Genomic DNA, 24,409 nt, shown 5'->3' on the forward strand with positions numbered 1-24,409 from the left:
AATTTCCAAATTCATACTTTGAGGCAAGAATTATCCTGATACCAAAACTAAATAAAGATTCTAAAGAAAGGGACCCCTCTGTGGCTCACTCAGTTAAGTGTCTGCCTTTGGCATGGGTCATGATCCTGGGGTCCTGGGATGAATTCTTGCAGGGAGCCTACTTCTTCCTCTGCCTGCCACTCACCTGATTGTGCTCTCTCTGTCTCTCACATAAATAAATAAAATATTTTTAAAAAGAGATTCTACTGTAAAAGTGAATGAGAGGTCAATATTCTTGATGTACATGGGTGCAAAACTTCTCAATAGAATACTAGCAAATAGAATCTAACAGTGGATTAAAAGAATCATTCATCATGATCAAGTGGGATTTATTCCTGGGCTGCAAGGGTGGCTTAATATTCATAAATCAATCAACTTGTTACCCTACATTTAAAAAAAAAAAGGTAAGAACCATACAGTCCTTTCACTAGATGCAGAAAAAGCATTTGACAAAGTACAACATCCATTCATGATAAAAAAAAAAAAAAAACTCAACAAGGTAGGGTTAGAGGGAACATATCTCATCACAATAAATGTTATATACCAAAAATCCGCAGCTAATATCTTTCTCAATGGGGAAAAACTGAGATTTTTTTCCTCTATGGCTTGGAGCAAGACAGGGATGTCCACTCTCACCACTGCTATTTAATGTAGTACTGGAAGTCTTAGCCACAGCAAGCAGACAACAAAAAGAAATAAAAATCCAAAGGAGCAAGAAGTAAAATGTTCACTATTTGTAAATGGCATGATAATCTATATAGAAACCCAAAAATAGTCCAACAAGAAATTACTGGGACTGACCCAGTAATTCAGTAGGGTCATAGGATACAAAATCAACATACAGAAATCTGATGCATTTCTGTACACCTGTAATGAAGCAGCAGAAAGAGAAAACAAGGCATCTATTCAACTTAAAATTGCACCCCAAACCATAAGATACCAAACAATAAACCTAACCAAAGAGGTGAAAGACTTATACCCTGAAAACTATAAAACACTGATGAAAGAAATTGAAGATGACACAAAGAAATGGAAAAACATTCCATGCTCATGTTTTGGAAGAAAAAACATTGTTAAAACATCTCTACTTCCCAAAGCAATCTACACATTTAATGAAATCCCGATTAAAATATGACCAGCACTTTTCACAAACATACAACAAAGAATCCTAAAGTATGTATGGAACCACAAAAAACCCTGTATAGCCAAAGCAAGCTTGAAAAAATGAAAGCAAATCTGGAAGCATCACAATTCCAGACTTCAAGTTATATTACAAACCTGTAATAATCAAGACAGTATGGTTCTGGCCCAAAAAAAGACGTAGAGTTGAATGGAACAGAATATAAAACCCAGAAATGAACCCACAACTCTGTGGTCAATTAATCACTGACAAAGCGGGACAGAATATCCAAGGGGAAAAAGACAATCTTTTCAGCAAATGGTGTTGGGAAATTAGACAGCAACATGAAAAGTAATGAAAGTGGACAACTTCCTTTTACCATACACAAACATAAATTCAAAGTGGATTAAGGACCTAAATATAAGACAGGAAACCATTAAAATCCCAGAGAACACAGATAGCAATGCATTTGGCACTGACCATAGCAATTTCTTACTACATATGTCTCCTGAGGCAAGGAAACAAAAGGCAGAAATAAATTATTGGGACTTTATCAAAATAAAAACCTTCTGCATAGCAAAGGTGATACTCAACCAAACTAAAAAGCAACCTATGGAATGGATGAAGATGTTTTCAAATAAAATAAATGTTAAAATATTCACATGCAAAATTTATAAAGAACTTATAAAACTCAACACAAAAAAACAGTAGTCTAATTAAAATTGGACAGAGAACATGAATAGACATTTTTCCAATAAGACATCACATATCCAACAGAGACATGAAAAGATATTCAACATCACTTATCATCAGGGAAATATAAATCAAAATAATGATATATCACCTCACTCCTATTAGAATGCTAAACACAACAACACCAGAAACAGCAGGTGTTGGGGATGGATGCAGAGATGGATAACCCTCTTATATTGTTGGTGGGGATGCAAACTGGTGCAGCCACTCTGGAGAACTGTATGGAGGTTTCTCAAAAAGTTAAAAAAAAATAGAACTACCTATGATCAGGAAATTGCACTAAGTATTTACTGAAAGAATAAAAAAAATGCTAATTCAAAGGGTGCATGAACCCTATTGTTTATAGCAACATTATCCACCATAATCAAATTGTGGAAAAAACCCAAGTGTGCATTGACAGGTGAGTGGATAAAGATTTGGTGTATATATTTGCAATGGAATAGTACTCAGCCATAAAAATATTATATCTTGTCATTTGCAATGACATGGATGAAGCTAGAGAGTATTGTGCGAAATGAAATAAATAATTTGGAAAAAGACAAATACCATATGTTTTCACTCGTATGTGGAATTTGAGAAACAGAGCAAATGACCATAGGGAGAAGAGAAGAGAAGAGAGGCAAACCAAGAAACAGACTTAACTATAGAGAGCAAACTGATGGTTACTAGAGGGGAGGTGGGTGGGGGATGGGTAAATTTGTGATGGGGATTAAGGAGTTCACTTTTTATAATGAGCACAGTGTGTTGTATGTAAGTGTTGAATCACTGAATTGTACACCTGAAACTAATATTACACTGTCAGATAACTTCCTGGAACTTAAAGATAATTTAAAAGAAAAATTTTTAAAGATAAAAAACATAAAAAGAAAATAAAATAAAAAGAAAATAAAATGACTATATGTCTTTTTTATCTGTTTTCTTGTTGATATGCTGTATCGCTTGTTTGATTTGTGAATATTGAACTGTCCTTCATTCCAGGAATAAATCCCACTTGTTTGTGGTGAATGATTTTTTTAGCTTTCAGTTTGTTAATAATTTGTTGATGACTTTTTCATCTATTTTCATCAGAGATACTGCTATGCAGTTTTCTTTCTCTCTCTCTCTCTTTTTTATTTTTTTAGTGTCTTTTACTGGTTTTGTTATCAATGTAATATTGTACTCTGAGAATGAATTTTTTTATTTCCATATTGTTTATATATTAGTTTACAACACACACATACACACACACACACATATATATGTGTATATATATATACATATGTATATGTATATATATATGTATACACATATATATATACACACATACACATATATATGTGTATACACACATACACACACACACACATATATATGTGTATATATATATACATATGTATATGTATATATATATGTATACACATATATATGTGTGTGTGTGTGTGTGTGTGTGTGTTGTAAACTAATATATAAACAATATGGAAATAAAAAAATTCATTCTCAGAGTACAATATTACATTGATAACAAAAAATATATATATATGTATATATATGTGTACATATATGTGTGTATATATGTATATATATGTATATATATGTATATATATACACATATGTGTGTGTGTGTGTGTGTGTGTGTGTGTGTGTATATATATATATATAATTAACATATAATATGTTATTTGTTTCAGGGATACAGGTCTGTGAATCATCTGTCCTACACAATTCACACTCACCATGGCACATACCCTTCCCAATGTCCATAACCCAAACACCCTATCCCTCCCCCGCCAAGCCCTGGCAATCCTGTTTGTTTCCTGAGATTAAAAGTCCTGAGAATGAATTTTAAAGTTTTCCTTCCTCTTCTGTTTCTTAGAATAGTTTCGGAAGAAGAGCTATTACCTCCTCTTTAAATGTTGGTAAAATATACTGCTGATGTTCTGATCCAGGAATTTTGTTTCTTGCAAGTTTTTTGATTACTAATTCAATCCCATTGCTAGTAATTGGTCTGCTCAAATTTTCCACTTCTTTCTGATTCAGTTTTGGAAGGTTATATATTTCTAAGACATAATTTCTCATAATATTCTCTTACAATCCTTTGTATTTCTGTGGTGTCATTTGTCCTCTTTCATTTTCTAATTTTATTTATTTGAGTCCACTCTCCTTTTTTTAAATGATAAGCCTGCCCAAAGGCTTATAAATTTTGTTGATATTTTCTAAAAATGCCTCCTAGTTTTATTGATTCATTGCCCTGTAGTTTCTATTTTATTTATTTTTGTTCTGATTTTTATTATTCCCTTCCTTTTACTGGTTTTTGGCTTTTTTTGTTCTTTTTTTTCTAGCAACTTTAGGGACAAAATTAGGTTGTTTGTTTGAGATTTTTCTTGCCTCTTGAGATAGACTTCTTTTTTAAATTAATTTCTTTTCAGCGTAACAGAATTCATTGTTTATGCACAATGTTCCATGTTCCATGGAGTGCACTTTTTGTAATGAGCACAGTGTGTTGTATGTAAGTGTTGAATCACTGAATTGTACACCTGAAACTAATGTTACACTGTCAGATAACTTCCTGGAACTTAAAGAAAATTTAAAAGAAAAAATTTTAAAGATAAAAAACATAAAAATAAAATGTTCCATGCCATATGTGTTCCATGCCATATGTGCCCTCCATAATACCCACCACCAGGCTCACCAACCTCTCACCCATCTCCCCTCCAAAACCCTCAGTTTGTTTCTGAGTCCACAGTCTTTCATGGTTCGTCTCCTTTTTCAACATTCCTCTGGGTATTCAAGGTCTTCTCTGGTTCCATACAAATTTTAGGATTGTTTGTTATACTTCTGTAAAAATGTTGATGGTATTTTGATAGGGATTGATTGAATGTGTAGATTTCTCTGGGTAGCAAAGATATTTTAACAATATTTATTCTTCCAATCCATGAATATGGAATGTTTTTCTCTTAGTTTCGTCCTCCATTTCTTTCATAAGTATTCTGTAGTTTCTAGGGTATAGATCTTTTACCTCTTTGATTAGGTTTATCTTAGTTATCTTATGGTTTTTGGTGCTGTTGTAAGTGGGATCTATGCTTTAATTTCTCTTTCTTCAGTAACAATGTGTATATAAATGCAACTGATTTCTGTGCATGGATTTTGTATCCTGCTATCTTGCTGAATTGCTGTATGAGTTCTAGCAATTTTGGGGTGAAGTCTTTTGGATTTTCCACATAAAGTATTATACCATCTGTGGAGCATGAGAGTTTAATTTATTCTTTGCCAATTTGAATAATTTTTATTTCTTTTTGTTGTCTTATTGTTGAGGCTAGGTACTATGTTGAACAACAGTGGTTAGAGTGAGCATCCCTGCCAATGTTCTGACATTAGGGGAAATGTTCTCAGTTTTTCACTATTGAGAATTATATTCACTGTGGGCTCTTCATAGATGGCTTTTATAATATTGAGGTTTGTTCCCTCTATCCCTATACTTTGAAAAGTTTTAATCAAGAAAGTATGCTCTATCTTGTCAAATGCTTTTTCTGCATCAATTGAGAGGATCTTTTCTTTTCTTAATGTGCTTTAGTGTGTTGATTTATTTGATAATGTTGAACCACCCTTACATCCCAGGAATAAATCTCACTTGGTCATGGTGAATAAATATTTTAAGGTACTGTTGGATCCTATTGGCTAGTATCTTGTTGAGTATTTTGGCAACCATGTTCATCAGGGATATTGGTATGTAATTATCCTTTTTGATGGAGTCTTTGTCTGCTTTTGGGAGCAAGGTAATGCTGGCCTCATAGAATGAGTTTGGAAGTTTTCCTTCCATTTTTATTTTTAGAAACATCTTCAGTAGAATATGTATTATTTCTTCCTTAAATGCCTAGTATGATTCCCCTGTGAAGCCATCTGGTCCTGGACTGTCATTTTTTGGGGAGGTTTTTGATTATTGCTTCAGTTTGCTATTTATTGGTTTACTCAGATTTTCTGTTTCTCCTTATTCCAGTGTTGGTATTTTGTAAGTTTCCAGGAATGCATCCATTTCTCCAGATTGCGCAATTTGTTGATATATTTTTTGCTCATAATATGTTCCTAAAATTGTCTGTTTCCTTTCTATTTGTCATGATCGCTCCACTTTCATTCATGATTTAATTAATTTCAGTCCTTTCTCTTTTCTTTCAAGTAAGTCTGGCAAGAGGTTTATCAATGTTTTTAATTCTTTCAAAGAAAAAAACTTCTAATTTTGTTTATTTGTTCTACTGTTCTTCTGATTTCTATTTCATTGATTTCTGCTCTAATCTTTAATATTTCTTTTGTTTGATTTAAACTTTATGTATTGTTATTTCTCCAGCTCCTTTAGGTATAATGTTAGTTTGTGTATTTGAGATCTTTCTAATTTTTTGAGAGAGGCTCATATTGCAATGTACTTCCCTGTTAGGACTGCTTTTGCTATAGCCCATAGGTTTTGATCATATGTGTTTTCATTCTCATTAGTTTCCATGAATTTTTTTAAAATTCTTTTTTAATTTCCTGGTGGACCCATTTATTCTTCAGTAGGATGCTCTTTAACCTCCAAGTGTTTGAGTTCCTTCCAAATTTCCTCTGGTGTTTGAGTTCAAGTTTCAAAACATTGTGGTCTGAAAATATTCAGGGAATAATCCCAATCTTTTGCTAACAGCTGAGACCTGATTTGTGACCCAGTATGTGATTTATATTGGAGAAAGTTTCATGTGCTCTTGAGAAGAATGAGGATTCTGGTTTTTTTTAATTTGGGATGTTCTCTATATATCTGTGAAGTCCATTTGGTTCATATATCATTCAGAGTCCTTGTTTCTTTGTTGGTCTTCTGGTTAGATTATGTGTCAGTTGCTGTAAGTGGATGTTGACGTCCCCTACTATTAGTGTATTATTACCAATGTGTTTCTTCTTGTTGGTTATTAATTGGTTTATATAATTGGCTGCTCCCATGTTGGGGGCATAAATATTTACAATCGTTAGATCTTCTTCTTGGATAAACAGTTCAAGTATGATACATGTCATCTCTTACTATAGTCTTTGGTTTAATATCTAATTTTTCTCATATGAGTATTGCAACCCCAACTTTCTTTTGAGGTGCATTAACATGGTAAATATTTCTCTACCCCTTCACTTTCAGTATGGAAGTGTCTTTAGGTCTAAGATGAGTCTCTTATAGACAGCATATGGGTGGGTCCTGCCTTTTCATCCAATTTTCTACCCTATGTCTTTTGACTGGAGCATTTAGCCCATTTACATTCAGAGTAACTATTGAAAGATATGAGTTTAGTGCCATTGTATTGCCTGTAAAGTCCCTGTTTCTGTAGATTGTTTGTCTTTTTTTTTTTTTTTCTCATCTATGTTACTCTTGGGTTCTCTCTTCACTTACAAGAGCCCCTTTAATATTTCTTGCAGGGTTCGTTTAGTGATCACAAATTCTTTCAGTTTCTGTTTATCCTGGAAGATTTTTATCCTTCCTTCCATTCTGAATGATAGCCTTGCTGGATAAAGTATTCTCAGCTTCATATTATTCCCATTTAGTACCCTTAACATATGATGCCATCCCTTTCTGGCCTGCCAGGTTTTTGTGGATAGGTATGATGTCAGTCTGATATTCTTCCCTCTGTAAGGATCCTCTTGTTTTGAGCTTCTCTCAAGATTCTCTTTTTCTCTATAATTTGTAAGCTTCTGGGGTGTCTGGGTGGCTCGGTCATTAAGCATCTGCCTTCAGCTCAGGTCATTATCCCAGCATCCTGGGATGGAGCCCTGCATCAGGCTCCCTGCTCAGCAAATCTGCTTCTTCCTCTCCCTCTGCTTGCTGCTCCCCCTGCTGTGCTTTCTCTATGTTAAATAAATAAATAAAATCTTTGAAAAAATTAAAAAGTGTTTTAAAATGGAAGAGGAAAAAAATTAAAAAAAATAAAATGGAAGAGTAGATAAAATAAGAAACTAGTTAAAAAGGGGGAAAAAAAAGAAATGGAAAAATTTAGACTAAAAGATAAATGAGTCATGAGAAAAGTCCTGAAGCTCTGTATACTATTTTCCTCCAGCACTAGAGATTTACAGTCTTGTGGGATCTGTAAACTTGTGCACCTGCTCTTCTAGGGGAGGGGCCTGCTGTGCTGCTTCTCAGGTTTCTTTGCCTGGGCAGAGTTGTACCACCTCTTGCCAGGGGGTTGAATTCAGGTTATGTTGTCCTCTGTGTAGCTTTTTTTTTTTTTTCTTGAAGGCTTTCTGTGCCTCTTTAGAGGATCAAAATAAAAATGGCCATGCCCTGATCTCCAGCCTCAGAACCAAAAGATCACAGTCTCTCCTCCTCAGTAAACACTCCAAGACAAACAATCTTCACTTTTGTTTGTGCTAAACTCTGCAGACTCCTGTGGTGTGTGCCCATGGCTATCCTCCTGTGGGGAATCAGGATCCTGCGTTAATGCCCTTTGTAGGGCCTTGGCACTGAGAGCTATCATGGGATGATGCACATACCTGCTCTACTACTCCCAGGGGATGGTGAAAAGTCCCTGAGTATCATTCTACTTCTTGGTGCCCAGGCAGAGAGTGGCCATCCAATTGGACCTGGCTTGCAGTTTTTGGTGACTGAGCTGAGAGCCCTTACCCACCTCCACCCCTACCCCCTGCTCAGTTAACTGACAGTAACCAGTTTCCCCACTCTACTGCTTGGGCACTTTACTGGCTCAGTCACCCCTATTAGTTTTGTGACCCCTGGGATGCTGAAACCACACTGACCCACTTAGAATTCTGCCCCTTTCATCTTCCTGAACCCCTTTCAGACAGGGATGTCTCTCACTGGAGCAGATTTCTAACAGTTCTGATTTTGTCATCTGGGACTACATCACTTTCTGGTAGCCAGCTTATGGAGGCTCCCTCCCCTCTCCATTTATGTTCCAATATCTCCCTTCAGATTCACTTCTCCACCCTTTCTGCCTTGCGAAAGGCAGACACTTCTACTTATAGAGTTCCAGATATTTTTTTCCTTACATCTCAGGCTGAATTCATGGGTGTTTAGAATGGTTTGATAGTTATCTAGCTAAATTCAAGGGACCAGATGAAATTAGGTCCCCTACTCTTCCGTCATCTTGCTTCCTCCCCAGATCTCTCATTTTCAAGGTCCCCCAATATGCTACTAAATCCATATGAACAGATCTGTTTCTTGTTTTCTCCCAGCATTTTGTAAACTGCCAATTTCATGTTGCAATTCCACATATGCTGCTGTGCTTTTATGGGTGGCAGTCCTGCTATGGCTCACCCTTAGTTTGTTTCCTATAGTTAAGAGTTTCATAGTTTGCCTCTCTCTGTTTTTATCTTATTTTTCCTTCCCTTCCCCTTTGTTCATCAGTTTTGTATCTTAAATTCCATATATGAATGAAATTATATAGTATTTTCTTTCTCTGACTTATTTCACTTAGCATAATACCCTCTAGTTCTATCTACATTATTGCAGATGACAACATCTCATTCTTTTTGATGGCTGAATAATATTCTTTATATATATCTATCTACACACACACACACACACACACACACACACACATCTTCTTTATCCATTCATCTGTTGATGGACATCTGGACTTTTTTCATATTTTGGCCATTGTGGGTGTTGCTGCCATAAACACTGGGGTACACTACTTTATATTAATACAAAAGAATGTAATTATACTGTGGGGGCTGGCATATTTTCAGAGATTACTTGTCATGTTTTCATTTATTTGGTTCCTCAATGTATAAGCAAGATAATGGTAAAAGGTACAAAGACAATCTGAAATCATTTTCTCCTTCCTCTCCCTCCTCCCTTCTAAGGTAATTCTCACAGGGAAGACAGCTCATCCTTTAGCAGAAGTCCCAACAATACATTCACTAGAAAGTAATTTCTTCAAGTGTTTCACAATGCTTTCTCTGACAATGTTATTTTAGATGGAATTTAATATTCATTTAATGATTTTGTAGATTTTTAAACCATCCATTGTAAGATGAACTAAAAAAAAAAAAACAGGAGTTGAACATTACTAGGTAAAGAACATTATTCACAAATTAGTCAAGGGATTTCTTTTGGTTTGTGCTATGAAGCATAAGTCTGTTAAAGAAATGTATCCAGCTTTAAATTACATTAAGAAATGGTCCTCATTTTAAAAGGGATTGTTCTGGTTTTAGGTATAACAGCTGCAGCAATGGCTGAGGCAATGAAGCTGCAGAAGATGAAGCTTATGGCAATAAACACTCTTCAGGGAAATGGAAACCAAAATGGGACTGAGTCAGAGCCTGATGATCTTAATTCTAATACTGGTGAGTGTCTTCAGGACTACAAGACAGGTGACTCTCGCTAATGTATTCTGAGATTGGAGAGAGGAAGTATGAGGGGGAGAGGAGAGAATAATTTGTATACTTTGATTTTGAGTAGTTATTGCATAAGGATGATTAACCCTACCTCTAACTAGTACAGTGAAACTAGAAAACCATTAAAATCAGAATTACATTTCAGGAAGCAGTTACCTTCATTGTTTTTGTAGTGGAATCAATTACTAATTTTTATAGTGTTAGCTACCTTACCTTTAGCCTGTTAAATGTTGTCCCCTTCAGTTTCACCCCAGGCTTCTTACTTTAACTTTCTCTCAACAATGTACCACTGAGAGTTCTGAAAATCCACCTTGGCTCACCTGCAGTCATTTTAGGTGGACTGACACCTCCTTAGCTAAGTAAAGGTACTGGCATACTCAGGTCATTGGCAAGGGCTAATGAAAAGAAGTAGAACAAAGAGAAAGCAAAGAAAAGAAAAAGACAGAAGAAAGGAAGAGAAAGATACCTGTGGAATGGAATATCTTCTCCCTTCTTGCCAGTTGTTTCTTCTCCTTTATCCTGTGATAATTTTACCTTGGTTTTGATCATAAGAGTGCCCCTCAGATCTCTTTTGAAAGTAACTTGGATTATAGATATCAACATACATTAAAGGATACATAAATAAATGAATAAATAAATATGGCTTAATTTTATTGGGAAATAAGAAAGGGCAACCAAAGATAGTCTTAGAAGCCAAAGGTTTCTGATCTAATTCTGTAGCTAAATGTAATATAATGTGATAGGTAGATGGGTAGCGGTCTTATCTCTCTTCTTTTAGGTTCCTAGAATTTCAAGGACAGGGGGACTTTATTTTAGAGGGAAAAAAGCAGGGTAATTAACGAGGGAAATAACTGACTCAGATCAGTATAATAAAATATTCTGACTTTAATACAGTGTAGCTCTCCTCATCTAAAATAGAAACGTTCAGAGTGAATTATGGAATGAGGGCTGGGCTTCAACCAGTGTTCACAGCAGGAAATCAATGGAAAAATGCATTATTTTATTGAATTTGTGGCAGCTGTAAGCAACACATAGATAATACTAAAATTAGTACTAAGCAAAGAATAATAACAATAAGTTACCAGTTATTATGTACTATCTCCCATGTTTGTTCTTTAGTTCCGTTTTTTAAATTTAGATATAATTGACATATAACATTGTGTAAGTTTAAAGTGTAAAATGTGTTGATTTGTTACACTTATCTATTGAAATATGATACCACCATAGCGTTAATCTAACACCACCATCACATCACATTATTATTTTTTTTATGGTGAGAACCTGTAAGATCTAGTCTCTTAGCAACTTTCAAGTGTATAATACAGTATTGTTAATTGTAATCTCAGTATTGTGCAGCATTTATTCATCTATCTCCTGTGCTAACATATTTAATTATTACCAAATTTCCAGAAAAAAAAGGCATTTTCAATACTCTATTTTGCAAATCAGGAAACAGAGGCACAATGTGGTTCAGCTTTGCTCATAGTCCCAAAGCTAGTAAGTGTCAGAGGTATGTTTTAATCCCATGTCTGGTTAAGTCCAGAGTCTGTTTTGTTTACATTCTTTCTCCTCTTTAATGCTATTTTGTAGCAGAAATTTTATTTTATCAAACCCTTCAAATAAAAGCTGTTTTTATCATGAGGATACACTAATAAACTGGTGATCAGTTTCCTAGTCCTAACACCTCTTACTTCATATTGGCTTTCAAATCTTACAGTGCCTTAGAAATGACCACATTTGACAGGAAACCTCTGGTATATAAATATATTTTTATCAATAAAAATTAATGGGAGTTCAAGCAGTAATTTCTGTCATATTTTTCTTAGGTATACCAGTTTATGAAAAACTATAAAACTTTTAAGTTGTTACTCTATAACAGGAAAATAAAGACATTTTGAGAGATGTACTGATTACCTAATTTCTAACTTAGTAAGTAGTTAATTTTCCTGGCTAAATATAATCTGTCCTAACTCCATCCATCCATCATTGTGATAAAATAAAGTATTAGGTTTCCATCTGTGTATAATGTTATATTTGGTGTAGAAATGAAATTAGATTAGCCACTGTGCTTGAGCTTTAAGATGGCAATTTATCCTTATCTTGATGTACTGAAGATAAGCAGATATAAAAATACTTATAATGATGATAATAATAATAATACATATTTATATGAAGTCCTTGAGATTTTTGAAGTCTATAAATGAGCACTACTGCCATGTGTGTATATGCACAATAGAGTGTGTTATCAGGAGAGATCCCCTTTGCCATAACTTCCCCTCATGGGTTATTGGAGCACAGGTAGACCTCAGCAGTCTTCTCCACTGAGTACTCCAGCAGCTCTCACTGCCACCACAGACAACCACAGATTTGTCTGTCAAAGAACCTGGCAGTCTTTGCCAATGGCGATCTCAGCTGATGGAATTGCACAAAGTCAACAATGTTGTGCCTCCCCATTCCTAGATTTGGAGCTGTCATTTCACTGTCCTAGAGCCAGAGCTGCCACACCCCACTCAGCCAATGTCTTTGCATCCACCTGCACATGACGGTCTTTCCTTACTGAAGTGAGTCCATAAAATCTGAAAGAGATGCTACTGCCTCAAATATGCAGATAGCAATTCAAAGTCAGAAAGAAGATAAACAATCAATAAAACACCACGCAAAAGGAATAAATTTTTTTAAATAAACTGACTCTAAAGAAATGAAGATCTGTGGTGAATTGCCTGACAAAGAATTCAAATAATAATTACATAATAATTGTTTTATGCAAGCTGAATAAATTATAAGAGAAAACTCTTACCTAACTCAAGGAAATCAGGAAAACAATACATGAACACAATGAGGAGTTCAACAGAAGTAGAAGTCAATAAGAGATTCTGGAAGAAATTCTGGAGTTGAAGAATACAATGAAAGAAACAGAAAATATGATATAAACTTCAATATTAGACACAGTCAATCAGGAAGGAAGAAAATGCAAACTTGAAAATAGGTCATTTAAAATTTTCCAGTCAGAGTAGAAATTGGAAAAAAAATGAAATAGGGGAAAGTAAGCCTACAGGATTTACAGAATATCAGATTATATTGTTTCTCTTGCACTGATATATGCATTACGGGAGTTTCAGGGGGGAGAAAAAGAGAGAGAAAGGGGGAAACAAGCTTTTTTAAAGAAATAATTACTGAAAAATTCCAAATCTAGTGAGGGTAATTGACAACCAGGTTAATGAGGCTCAAAAATCCTCAAATATGATCAATGCAAAGAAGACTACACTGAGATACATTGTAATCAATTTGTCAGAGATCAAGGACAGAGAGAATATTTGAAAGTATCAAGGGAAAAGTCAACTTGTTACATATGAAGAAAGCACCATAAGACAATAAGCAGATTTCTTGGTAGAAACTTTGCAGAGCAGAAGAGAATAGGATGGTATATTTAAAGTACTAAAAGAAACTTACCACCAAAAATACAGTAAGTGGAAAAATATTTCAAACATATAGGAAAAATATAAAGTTTTCTCCAGATAAACAAAAATTGAAGTAGTTCTTCACCATTAGAATTCCCTTACAAGATATGCTTGAGGGGGTTCTTAAAATAAAATGAAAACACAATAAAAACAGCAGTGTTAAATCACAGGAATGCATAAATATCACTGGTAAAGGTAAATGAATAGATAAATGCAGGTTGATGTAACACTGTAATGGTGCATACATAATTGTACTTAACTAATAAATCACTGAACACTACATCAAAAACTAATTATGTGCTATGCAGTGACTAACCAGACATAATAAAAAAAAGAAAATTTTAAACTATGTATCAACATGGACGGGACTGGAAGAGATTATGCTGAGTGAAATAAGTCAAGCAGAGAGAGTCAATTATCATATGGTTTCACTTATTTGTGGAGCATAAGAAATAACACAGAGGATATGGGGAGTTGGAGAGAAGAAGGGAATTGAGGGAAACTGGAGGAGGAGATGAACCATGAGAGACTATGGACTCTGAAAATCAGTCTGAGGGTTTTGAAGGGGCAGGGGGTCAGAAGTTGCGTGAGCCTGGTGGTGGGTATTATGGAGGGCATGTATTGCATGGAGCACTGGGTGTGGTGCATAAACAACAAATTCTGGTACACTGAAAAGAAATTTAAAAAATAAAAATAAATAAAATATAAAAATAAAAATGAAAAGACAAAAATTTGTTAATGAATACACAATATAAGAAGCAAATTCTGACTACAAAAACAAAAAAGGTGTGTGGGAAAGTAAAAGTGGAGAGTTTTTGTATGTAATAGAAGTTAAATTTTTCAATGATTCATTAGTTGAACACTACTTCAAAAACTAATAGTGTACTGCATACTGGCTAACTGAATGTAAGGGGAAAAAAAGAAGTTAAATTATTATCTACTTAAAATAAAAATTTTATTGAAGTGCAAGGCAGTTGAGTAGTTGCTAAACACTAGAAAACTCTGTAAGTAATTTGAGAAACTGATCAACCCAGGTAGTGTGAGAACAACTCAGGAAAGAAGGGACCAACTGAGTCTGGGTCCAGCATATGGCATCTATGATTTTTTTAACTCACTTTTTCTTATGGGTTGAATTGTGCCCCTTAAAAAGATATATTGAACACTGAAAAAAAATTAAGTTAATTAAAAAATTAAGATATATTGAAATCCTCACCCCTAACACCTCAGAACTTGTTTAGAAACAGCATCATTGCAGGGACCCCTGGGTGGCTGAGACAGTTAAGGATCTGCCTTCAGTCAGGTCATGATCAGAGGGTCCTGCATCAGGCTCCCTGCTCATTGGGGAGTCTGCTTCTCCCTAAATAAATAAATATATATATAAATAATATACATATTGTATACAAACCCAAGTTAAACAGGAAGTTAAAAACTATAATAGATATTCAAAAGATGAAGAGAAAAGAATCAAAGCAAATCACTATCAAAACAACTTAACAAATAACAATGGAAGGCAACAATGGAAGACAAGGACTGAACAAGTTTAAAACAAAAAAGTATTCACAAGATGGCAAGAGTAAGTCATTACTTATTCATTACTTAAATATAAATGGATTAAACCAACCAATTAAAACACACCAACTGCCTTAAAGAATAAAAATAAAAAATCCAGTCAAGTGGGAATTTATTCTTGGGATGCAAGGGTGGTTCAATATAAAATCAACCAATGTGATACATCACATTAACAAAAGACAGAATAAAAACCATATGACCATTTCAATAGATGCACTAAAAGCATTTGATGAAGTACAATATTCCTTCATGGCACAAAACCTCAACAAAGTAGGTTTAGAGGCAACATAGCCCAGCATAATGAAGGCTGTATATGAAAACCCACAGATAACACCTTACTCAATGGTGAAAAACAGAGCTTTTCCTCTAAGATCAGGGCAAGGATGACCACTCTCCATTTTCATTCAGTATAGTACTGGAAGTCATCATTCCAGCAATCAAACAAGAAAAAGAAATAAAAAGGATTCAAATTGGTAAGGAATAAACAAAATTTCCACTATTTGCAGATGACACAATACCATATACAGAAAAACTCAAAGATTCTACTTTTAAAAAGTTCTAGAACCTATAAATGTACTCAGTAAAGTTGCAGAACACAATAATAAATAGAATTCTGTTGCATTTCTATACATTAATAATGAAGTAGTAGAAAGATAAATTAAGAAATAATCCCATACAAAATTGCACCAAAAACAATAAAATATCTGGGGATAAACTTAAGCTCCCTAGGTGAAAGATCTGTACTCTGAAAACCAGAAAACATTAAGAAAAGATATTGAAGATGACACAAGCAAGTGGAAAGATATTCGATGCTCATGGATAGCAAGAACCAATACTGTTAAAATGTCTGTACTACCTAAGGCAATATAACATTTAATGCAAACCCTATCAAAATGCCAACAGCATTTTTGACAGAAGTAGAACACACAGACTTCTGGGCAAGATGGTGGAGCAGGAGGACCCTAAGCTTGCCTTGTTCCATGAATACAACTAGATAACACTCAGGTCAATGTAAATAACCCAGAGAACAACACAAAGACTGGCAGAACAAACTCTACAACTAAATGGAGAGAAGAGATCACATCAAAGAGGGTAGGAAGGGTGGAGACGCAGTGGGGAGCTGAATGAACTTGTGGGCCATTTCTGGGTGGGAGCCATGGCTTCAGAGAGGGGAGAGAAAAAGACCCTCACACCACGCAGCTACAGAGGGAGGAAAATCCCCATAGAATTGACTCTAAAAACCAGAGAGGCTGAATTTCATGAGTTCATACAGCAGCAGGAATTAAAGCCTGGAATGTTAAAAATCAGCAGGTTCAGCTCTGGGAGAGCCAGAAGAAACTGAGTTCCTACCTCTAAAGAGACAGCACAAAAAACTGCCTGTGAGATGCAGCATAGAACTAGCAATTTGGAAAAATGCCTAGAATATATGGTAGAGTTATTTACTAATAACAGAGCATGGTCCCAGAGTCACAGTTTTCACTGGGAGACTCCTCCAGGAACAAAGAAGTTGGTAGGCTCCATTTCCCTCCTCCAACCTCCGCATACACACACAGCTACCTGAGGGAACTAGCACAGCATAAGTATTCACATGGAAACTCAGTTACACTTTACCCCCACCCCTTATCCTGGCCTGCCTAAGTACCAGTGCTATGGGCCCTCTCTCCCAGAAGACCCGTGCAAACTTTGCCAACACTACATCTCCCAACTGCATGCTTTGTGGGGCCTCGGTCCTTCAGCAGTGCCCAGTCACTGTCTGCTGATGATTTTGCAACTTGTTAAAATCATGAGCCCCACTCACACACTTTGCAAATCAGACCCCAGCTAACCCAGACCTTCATAGTGGTGGCCTGATCCCTGTGGAACAGGACTGGTGCACAAAACTTGCAGGCATTATGCAGCCCATCCACACTCAATTTGCAGAGCATCCACCAGCTTCCCCAAGCTCAGCAGCAGCTGTGCATCCTTTTTGGAATATGACAGGTGTACAAAATATGTAGACACTGTGCTCTGACTTAGTGGCCCCAGCTGGCCTCAGTGTACATACACAGCCACTGTGAGTTCTTGTGGAAGAAAACCAGTGCACAAAACTAGCTAGCACAGTGAGCTCCATCTGTGTGTACTTTGCACAGCAGACCAGGCTGGCCCTTGTATCTGCAGCAGAGACATATCATCTCTGGAAAAGGACCAACACCACCTTATTAAAAGTGTAAATCTTAGTCACTACTTTCAAGAGCAGAAGATACAGCTGACTTTTCCTAACACAGAGAAACAGACACAAAGAGACAGAGAACATGAAGAGACAGAGGAATATTTCCCAAATGAAAGAACAGGACAAAACTACAGGAAGATCCCTAAGTGAAATGGATATAAGTAATATGTCTGATAGAGAATTTAAAGTAATGATCATAAGAGGGGAGAAGAGAGAAGATGGTGGAGGAGTAGGAGGAACCTATGCTCCTCTTGTCCTATGAACACAATAAGATAACTATCAAATCATTCTAAATACCCTAGAAATTAACCTGAGGATGGACAGAATAAACTCCACATTTAAAGAGAGAATACACATTGAAGAAGGTAGGAAATGTGAAGACATAGTATAGGGAGGAAACAGTAGGTGCTGAAGAGGGGTGGGAGCCATGGTCACAGAGAAGACAGAAGAGGACACAGGGGAACACACAAGGAAAACATGTTACTAAAGCTGTTGGCTGGGAAAACAAGAGGTGATGATTTTTGTAAGTTCTTGAAACCAGCAGGGCTTAAAGACTGGTCATTTAAAGGTCAGAGGACATGGCTGTAATAGAGCCTTGAGGCCACTGCCATACTCCTGGAGAGAAAACAAACAACCTGGGGCAGGAGCCATGGGAACAGCTATCTGATGTGTGCCTAGGACACATACTGGGAAGACTATTCCCCATGTTGGAGTGCATCCCTGAAAGGAAGCATTCCAGAAGTCTTTCTAAGGACAAAGGAGCTGGCCAGTATCTTTTCCCTCACCCGCCCTTAAGCGTAAAGCAGGAGCCAGATGACAGAACCAATGTAGCACCCTCAATGGCTGCCTAACTTGCTTAACTCAAGAACCATACCCCTATGCTCTGGTTGGACTGCCTTTCTCAGTAAAGACTGCTTCATTCTAGCGCAGTGGGTTCTGTCACCAAAAGGCCAGCAGAAACCCCTCCTTACACCACATCTCCTGACCAGAGAATTGTGCAGGATTTCAGTTCTAGTGAAAATGTTATTCTCATTCCACAAGCAGACAAGAACACACTTAATTAAAATCTCCACATTCTACCCAGGAACCAAACATTGCCCACTTCAGTCAATAAGAAATTCTGCAAACAATGGGCCTGAAGGGTAAAGCAGCCAAAATACAATAGCAGTGTGTATGCAACACATAACAAAGACGATTCCTGAAGCACCAGGCCCTGGAAGCTATATGGCCTTCTTTCCCTAAAGATACTAATCTCACAAAAAGGACACATTATGGGCTTTTCTAACACATAGAAGAAAACAGAAATTCAGACAAATTGTCAAGAGGGAGGAATTCATCCCAAATGAAACAGGAGATCTAAGCAAAATAGATGTAAGTAACATGTCTGATGGAGAATTTAAAGCAACAGTCAAAAGGATATTCACCGGGACTGAGAAAAGAATGGAGACTTCAGGGAGGTCCTTACCACAGAAATAAGAGTTAAAAAATAAATATTCAGAAATGATAAATGTGATAATTGAGTTTGGAAAAAGGCTTGATGCAAAGGACACAAGGCTGGTAGAAGCAAAGGAATAAATAGTGATATAGAAGATAAAATAACAGAGGATGATAAAGTTGAACAATAGCGAGAAAGAAGTATGGAACACAGGAACAGCCTTGGGGAATTCAGTGACTTCATCAAACGTAATAACATCCATATTACAGGAGTCCCAGAGGAAGAAGAGAATGACAAGGGGACACAAAACTTAACTGAGGAAACAATAGCTGAAACTTTCTAATCTGGGGAAGGAAAAAGACATTCAAATCCAGGAAGCACAGAGAACTCCCAACAAAATCAACAAAAGTGGACCCACAACAAAACATATGGTAACTAAATTTGCAAAATATACTGATAAAGAAAAAATAAATCTTAAAAGAAGCAAGGCAAAGAAGTCTCTAACTTAGAAGGGAAGACACATAAAGTTAGCTGGAGATTTCTCAACAGAAACGTGGCAAGACAGATGGGAGTGGCATACTATGTTCAAAGTGCTGAATGGGAAAAACTGCAGTGAGGATTACTCTATTCAGCAAGGTTTAATCTCAGCATAATCTTCTTCAGTCAGCAAAGCTATAATTTATAATAAAAGAAGAGATCAAGAGTTTCCCAAACACACAAAACCTAAGGGAGTTTATGACCACTAAACCAGCCCTACAGGAAATATTAAAGGGACTCTTTGAGTGGAAAAGTGAGACCAAAAGTGACAAAGACAAGAAAGGAACAGGGTAAATATCCAGAAACAATGACAAAATAAGTAATAAAATGACACTAAATACATAGCTACCAATACTGACTTTGAATGTTGGGGCCCCTGGGTAGCCCAGTTGTTTAAGTGTCAACTCTTGATTTCAGCTCAGGTCATGATCTCAGAGTTGTGGGATTGAGCCCCATGTTGGGCTGTGTTGAGTGTGGAGCTTGCTTAAGATTCTCTCTCTCCATCTCCCTTTGTCCCTCCCCAAATTACTCTCTATTAAAAAAATTACTTTGAATTTTAATGGAATTAATGTTCCAATAAAAAAATATAGGGTGTCAGAATGGATAAAAAAAATATATATCTATGTGCTGCCTACAAAAGACTCATTTTAGACCTAAAGCCACTTGCAGATAGAAAGGGAAATAATGGAGAAACATTTGTCATAAAAATGGACATTAAAAGAAAGCTTCAGTAGCCATATTTATATCAGAGAAACTAAACTTTAAACCAGACTGTAAAAAGAGATAAAGAAGGGCACTATATCATAATAAAGGGGACTACCCAACAAGATGATTCAATAATTATAAATATTTATGTACCCAACATGGGAGCAGCCAAATGTATAAAATAATTAATAACAAATATAAAAACAATTAATAACAAATAAATATAAATTAAAATACATAAATTAAAAACATATAAATAACAAATATAAACAAATAACAAATATAAAACAAATAACAAATAACAAATATAATTAATTAAGGGGGATCCTGGGTGGCTCAGTCAGTTAAGCATCTGCCTTCAGCTCAGGTCATGATCCTGGGGTCCTGCTATTGAATCCCACATTGGGCTCTTTGCTCAGTGGGGAGCCTGCTTCTCCCTCTCCCCCTGCTGCTCCCCCTACTTGTGAGCTCTCTCTCTCTCTGTCCAATAAGTAAATAAAATCTTTATATATATATATATATATATATATATATATATATATATACACACACACACACACACACATACATATATACAACCTTATATATGTGTGTGTATGCATATGTGTATATATATATATACATATATATATAATTAATAACAAATATAAAGAATAATAATACAAAAATAGTAGGGAACATTAACACTACACTTACTTCAATAGACAATCACCTAAAGAGAAAAATAAAAAAAGAGACAATAGCTTTGAATAACACTGGACCAGGTGGACTTAACAGATATAGTCGAACATTCCATCCTAAAGCAGCAGAATATGCATTATTTTTGAGTGTACATGGAACATTCTCCAGAATAGATCTCATCCTAGGTCACAAATCAGGCCACAAAAACTATAAAAAGATTGAATAATACCATGCATATTTCTTGTTCACAAAGCTATGTAACTTGAGGTCAACCACAAGAAAAACTGGAAAGACCACAAATATATGGAGGTTAAACAACCTCTTGTTAAGCAATGAATGTGTCAACCAGGAAATAAGAGATGAAATAAAAAAAAAAAGAAAGAAATGAAATGCAGACTCAGTAGTCCAAAACCTTTGGGATGCAGCAAAAGTGGCTATAAGAGGGACATATATAGCAATACAGGCATATGCTAAAAAGCAAGAAAAATCTTAAATATCCTACCTTGCACCTAAAGGAGCTAGAAGAAGAAAAACAAATGAAGCCTAAAGCCGTCAGAAGGAAGAAATAATAAAAATTAGTGCATAAAAAATCCTCTAGGAACAAACAAAAAAGATAGTAAAAAAGATCAATGAAAAGAGGAGTTAGTACCTTTTAAAAAGTTTTTAAAAAATTATAAAGCCCTAGCCAGACTTGCAAAAAAGAATAGAGAAAGGACCCAAAAAATAAAATCACAAATAGGAGAGGAAAAATAACAACTAATACCACAAAAAAGGCAATTATAAGGGAATATTATGAAAAACTATATGCCAACAAATTGGACTACCTAGAAGAAACAGATAAATTCCTAGAAATATATAAATTACCAAAACTGAAACAGGAAGAAATAGAAAACTTGAACAGACCTATAACCAGTAAAGAAATTGAATCAGTAATCAAAAACTCCCAAAAAGCAAAAGTCCAGGGCTCGATGGCTTGAAGGGTTAATTCTACCAAACATTTAAGGAAGATTTAATACCTATTCTTGTCAAACTGTTCAAAAAAACAAAAACAAAACAGGAAAGGAAGGAAAATTCCAAATTCCTTTTATGAAACTAGCATTACTGTGATACAAAATCAGATAAAGACCCCACTAAAAAAGAGAACTACAGGCCAATATCCCTGATGAACATAGATGTAAAAATTCTCAATAACATACTAGCAATCTGAATCCCATATTACATTAAAATAATCACTCACTACAATCAAGTGGGATTTATTCCTGGGCTTCAATTGTAGTTCAATATTCACAAATCAATCAATGTGATACATTGTATTAAGAAAAGAAAGGGTAAGAACCATATGATCCTTCCAACAGATGCAGAAAAAGCATTTGACAAAGTACAACATCATTCAGGATAACAGCCTTCAACAAAGTAGGGTTAGAGTGAACATATCTTAAAATAATAAAGGCCATAAACAACAACAACAACAACAAAAACACAGCTCATATCATCCTCAATGGGGAAAAAAATGAGATGAGAGCTTTTCCTCTAAAGTCAGGAATAAGAAAGGGATAACCTCTCTCACCACTGTTATTTACATAGTAGTGGAAGTCCTGGCCTCAGATATCCCACAACAAAAAGAAATAAAAGCTATCCAAATTGACAAGGGAGAAGGGAAATTTTTTTCTATTTGCGGATGACCTGGTCCTATATATAGAAAACCCAAAAGACTCCACCACAAATTGCTAGAACTGATACCAGAATTCAGTCATGTTGCAGGATAAAAAATCAATTTACAGAAATATGCTGCATTTGGTTATAAATAATGAGGCATCTGAAACAGAAATCAAGGAATCAATACCATTTGCAATTGCACTGAAAACAACAAGATACCTAGGTATAATAAACCTTACCAAAAAGGTAAAAGATTTATACTCTGAGAAGTTTAAAACACTGATGAAAGAAACTGAAGATGACAAAAAGAAATGGAAAAACATTTCTTGCTCATGGATTAGAAGGAACAACGTTGTTAAAATGTCTATATTACCCAAAGCAATCTACACATTTAAGGCAATTTCTATCAAAATACCAATAGAATTTTTCACATAGCTAGAAAAAACAATCCTAAAATTTCTATGGATCCACACAAGACCCTGAATAGTCAATGCAACCTTGAAAAAGAAAAGCAAATGTGGAGGCATCACAATTCCAGACTTCAAGTGATATTACAAATCTGTAGTGACCAAGACAGTATGATACTGGCACAAAAATAGACACGTGGATTAGTGGAACAAGATAGAAAATCCAGAAAAGAACCCACAACTATATATTCAATTAATATTAAACAGAGCAGGAAAGAAGATCCAGTGGGAAAAAGTCTCTTCAACAAGCGGTGTTAGGAACACTGGATATCTATGTGCAAAGGAATGAAACTGGACCACCTTCTTACATTATACAGAAAAAATAAATTGAAAATGGATGAAAAACCTAAATTCAAGGTAGAAAACCATTAACATCCTAGAGGAGAACACAAACAGTAATGTCTTTGACATTGGTCGTAGCAACTTCTTTCTAGATATATCTCCTAAGGCAAGGGAAATAAAAGCAAAAATAGAATATTAGGATTTCATCAAAATAAAAAGTACTGCACAGCAAAGGAAACAATGAATAAAACTAGAAGCAACCTATGGAATGGGAGAAGATATTTGTAAATGACATCTGACATTAAGATTTTCATATCTTAAATATATAAAGAAATATAGAACTCAACATCCAAAATACAAATAATCCAAATAAAAATATGCAGAAGACGGGGCACCTGGGTGGCTCAGCGGGTTAAAGCCTCTGCCTTTGGCTCAGGTCATGATCCCGGGTTCTGGGATCAAGCCCCGCATTGGGCTCTCTGCTCAGTGGGGAGCCTGCTTCCTCCTTCTCTCTCTGCCTGCTTCTCTGTCTACTTGTGATCTCTGTCTGTCAAATAAATTTTAAAAAAATATCTTTAAAAAATAGGCAGAAGACAATGAGATATCACCTTACAGCAGTTAGGAGGGCTCAAATTAACAAGACAGAAAACAAGAAATGTTGGCAAGGATGTGGATAAAGGGGAACCTTCTTGTACTGTTGGTGGGAATACAAGCTGGTACAGCCACTCTGGAAAAGAGCATGGAGGTTCCTCAAGAAGTTTAAAAATAGAGTTGCCCTATGACCCAGCAATTGCACTACTGGGTATTTACACCAAAGATACAGATGTTGTAAAAAGAAAGGGTCACATGCCCCCCAATGTTCATAGCAGCAATGTCCACGATAGCCAAACTATGGAAGGAGCCTAGATGTCCTTCAACAGATGGATGGATAAAGACAATGTAGTACATATATGCAATGAAGTATTATTTAGCCATCAGAAAGGATGAATACCTACCATTTACATTGACACAGGTGGAACTAGAGGGTAAGTCAATCAGAGAAAGACAATTATCACATGGTTTCATTCATATGTGGAATATAAGGAATAGCACCCAGGATCATAGGGACAGGGAGGGAAAACTGAAAGGGAAGAAATCAGACAGGGAGACAAACCATGAGAGATTCTT

At 35.7% G+C, this 24,409-nt stretch overlaps 1 protein-coding gene across 3 annotated transcripts in view; it reads left to right on the plus strand.

Annotated features, from left to right (window-relative positions):
- The window catches only part of DACH2 (dachshund family transcription factor 2), a gene marked incomplete at both ends in the record, with an annotated part of 854,168 nt that overhangs the window by 570,237 nt on the left and 259,522 nt on the right, over positions 1-24,409 (plus strand). For all 3 annotated transcript variants that reach the window (XM_080794934.1, XM_080794935.1, XM_080794936.1), the window contains one exon: positions 10,061-10,192. In XM_080794934.1, coding sequence (XP_080651060.1) covers positions 10,061-10,192 — 132 coding nt within the window. The remainder of the gene's footprint in view (positions 1-10,060; positions 10,193-24,409) is intronic.

This window comes from Martes martes (genome assembly GCF_963455335.1).
Source record: "Martes martes genome assembly, chromosome: X".
In the NCBI taxonomy this organism is placed as follows: Eukaryota; Metazoa; Chordata; class Mammalia; order Carnivora; family Mustelidae; genus Martes; species Martes martes.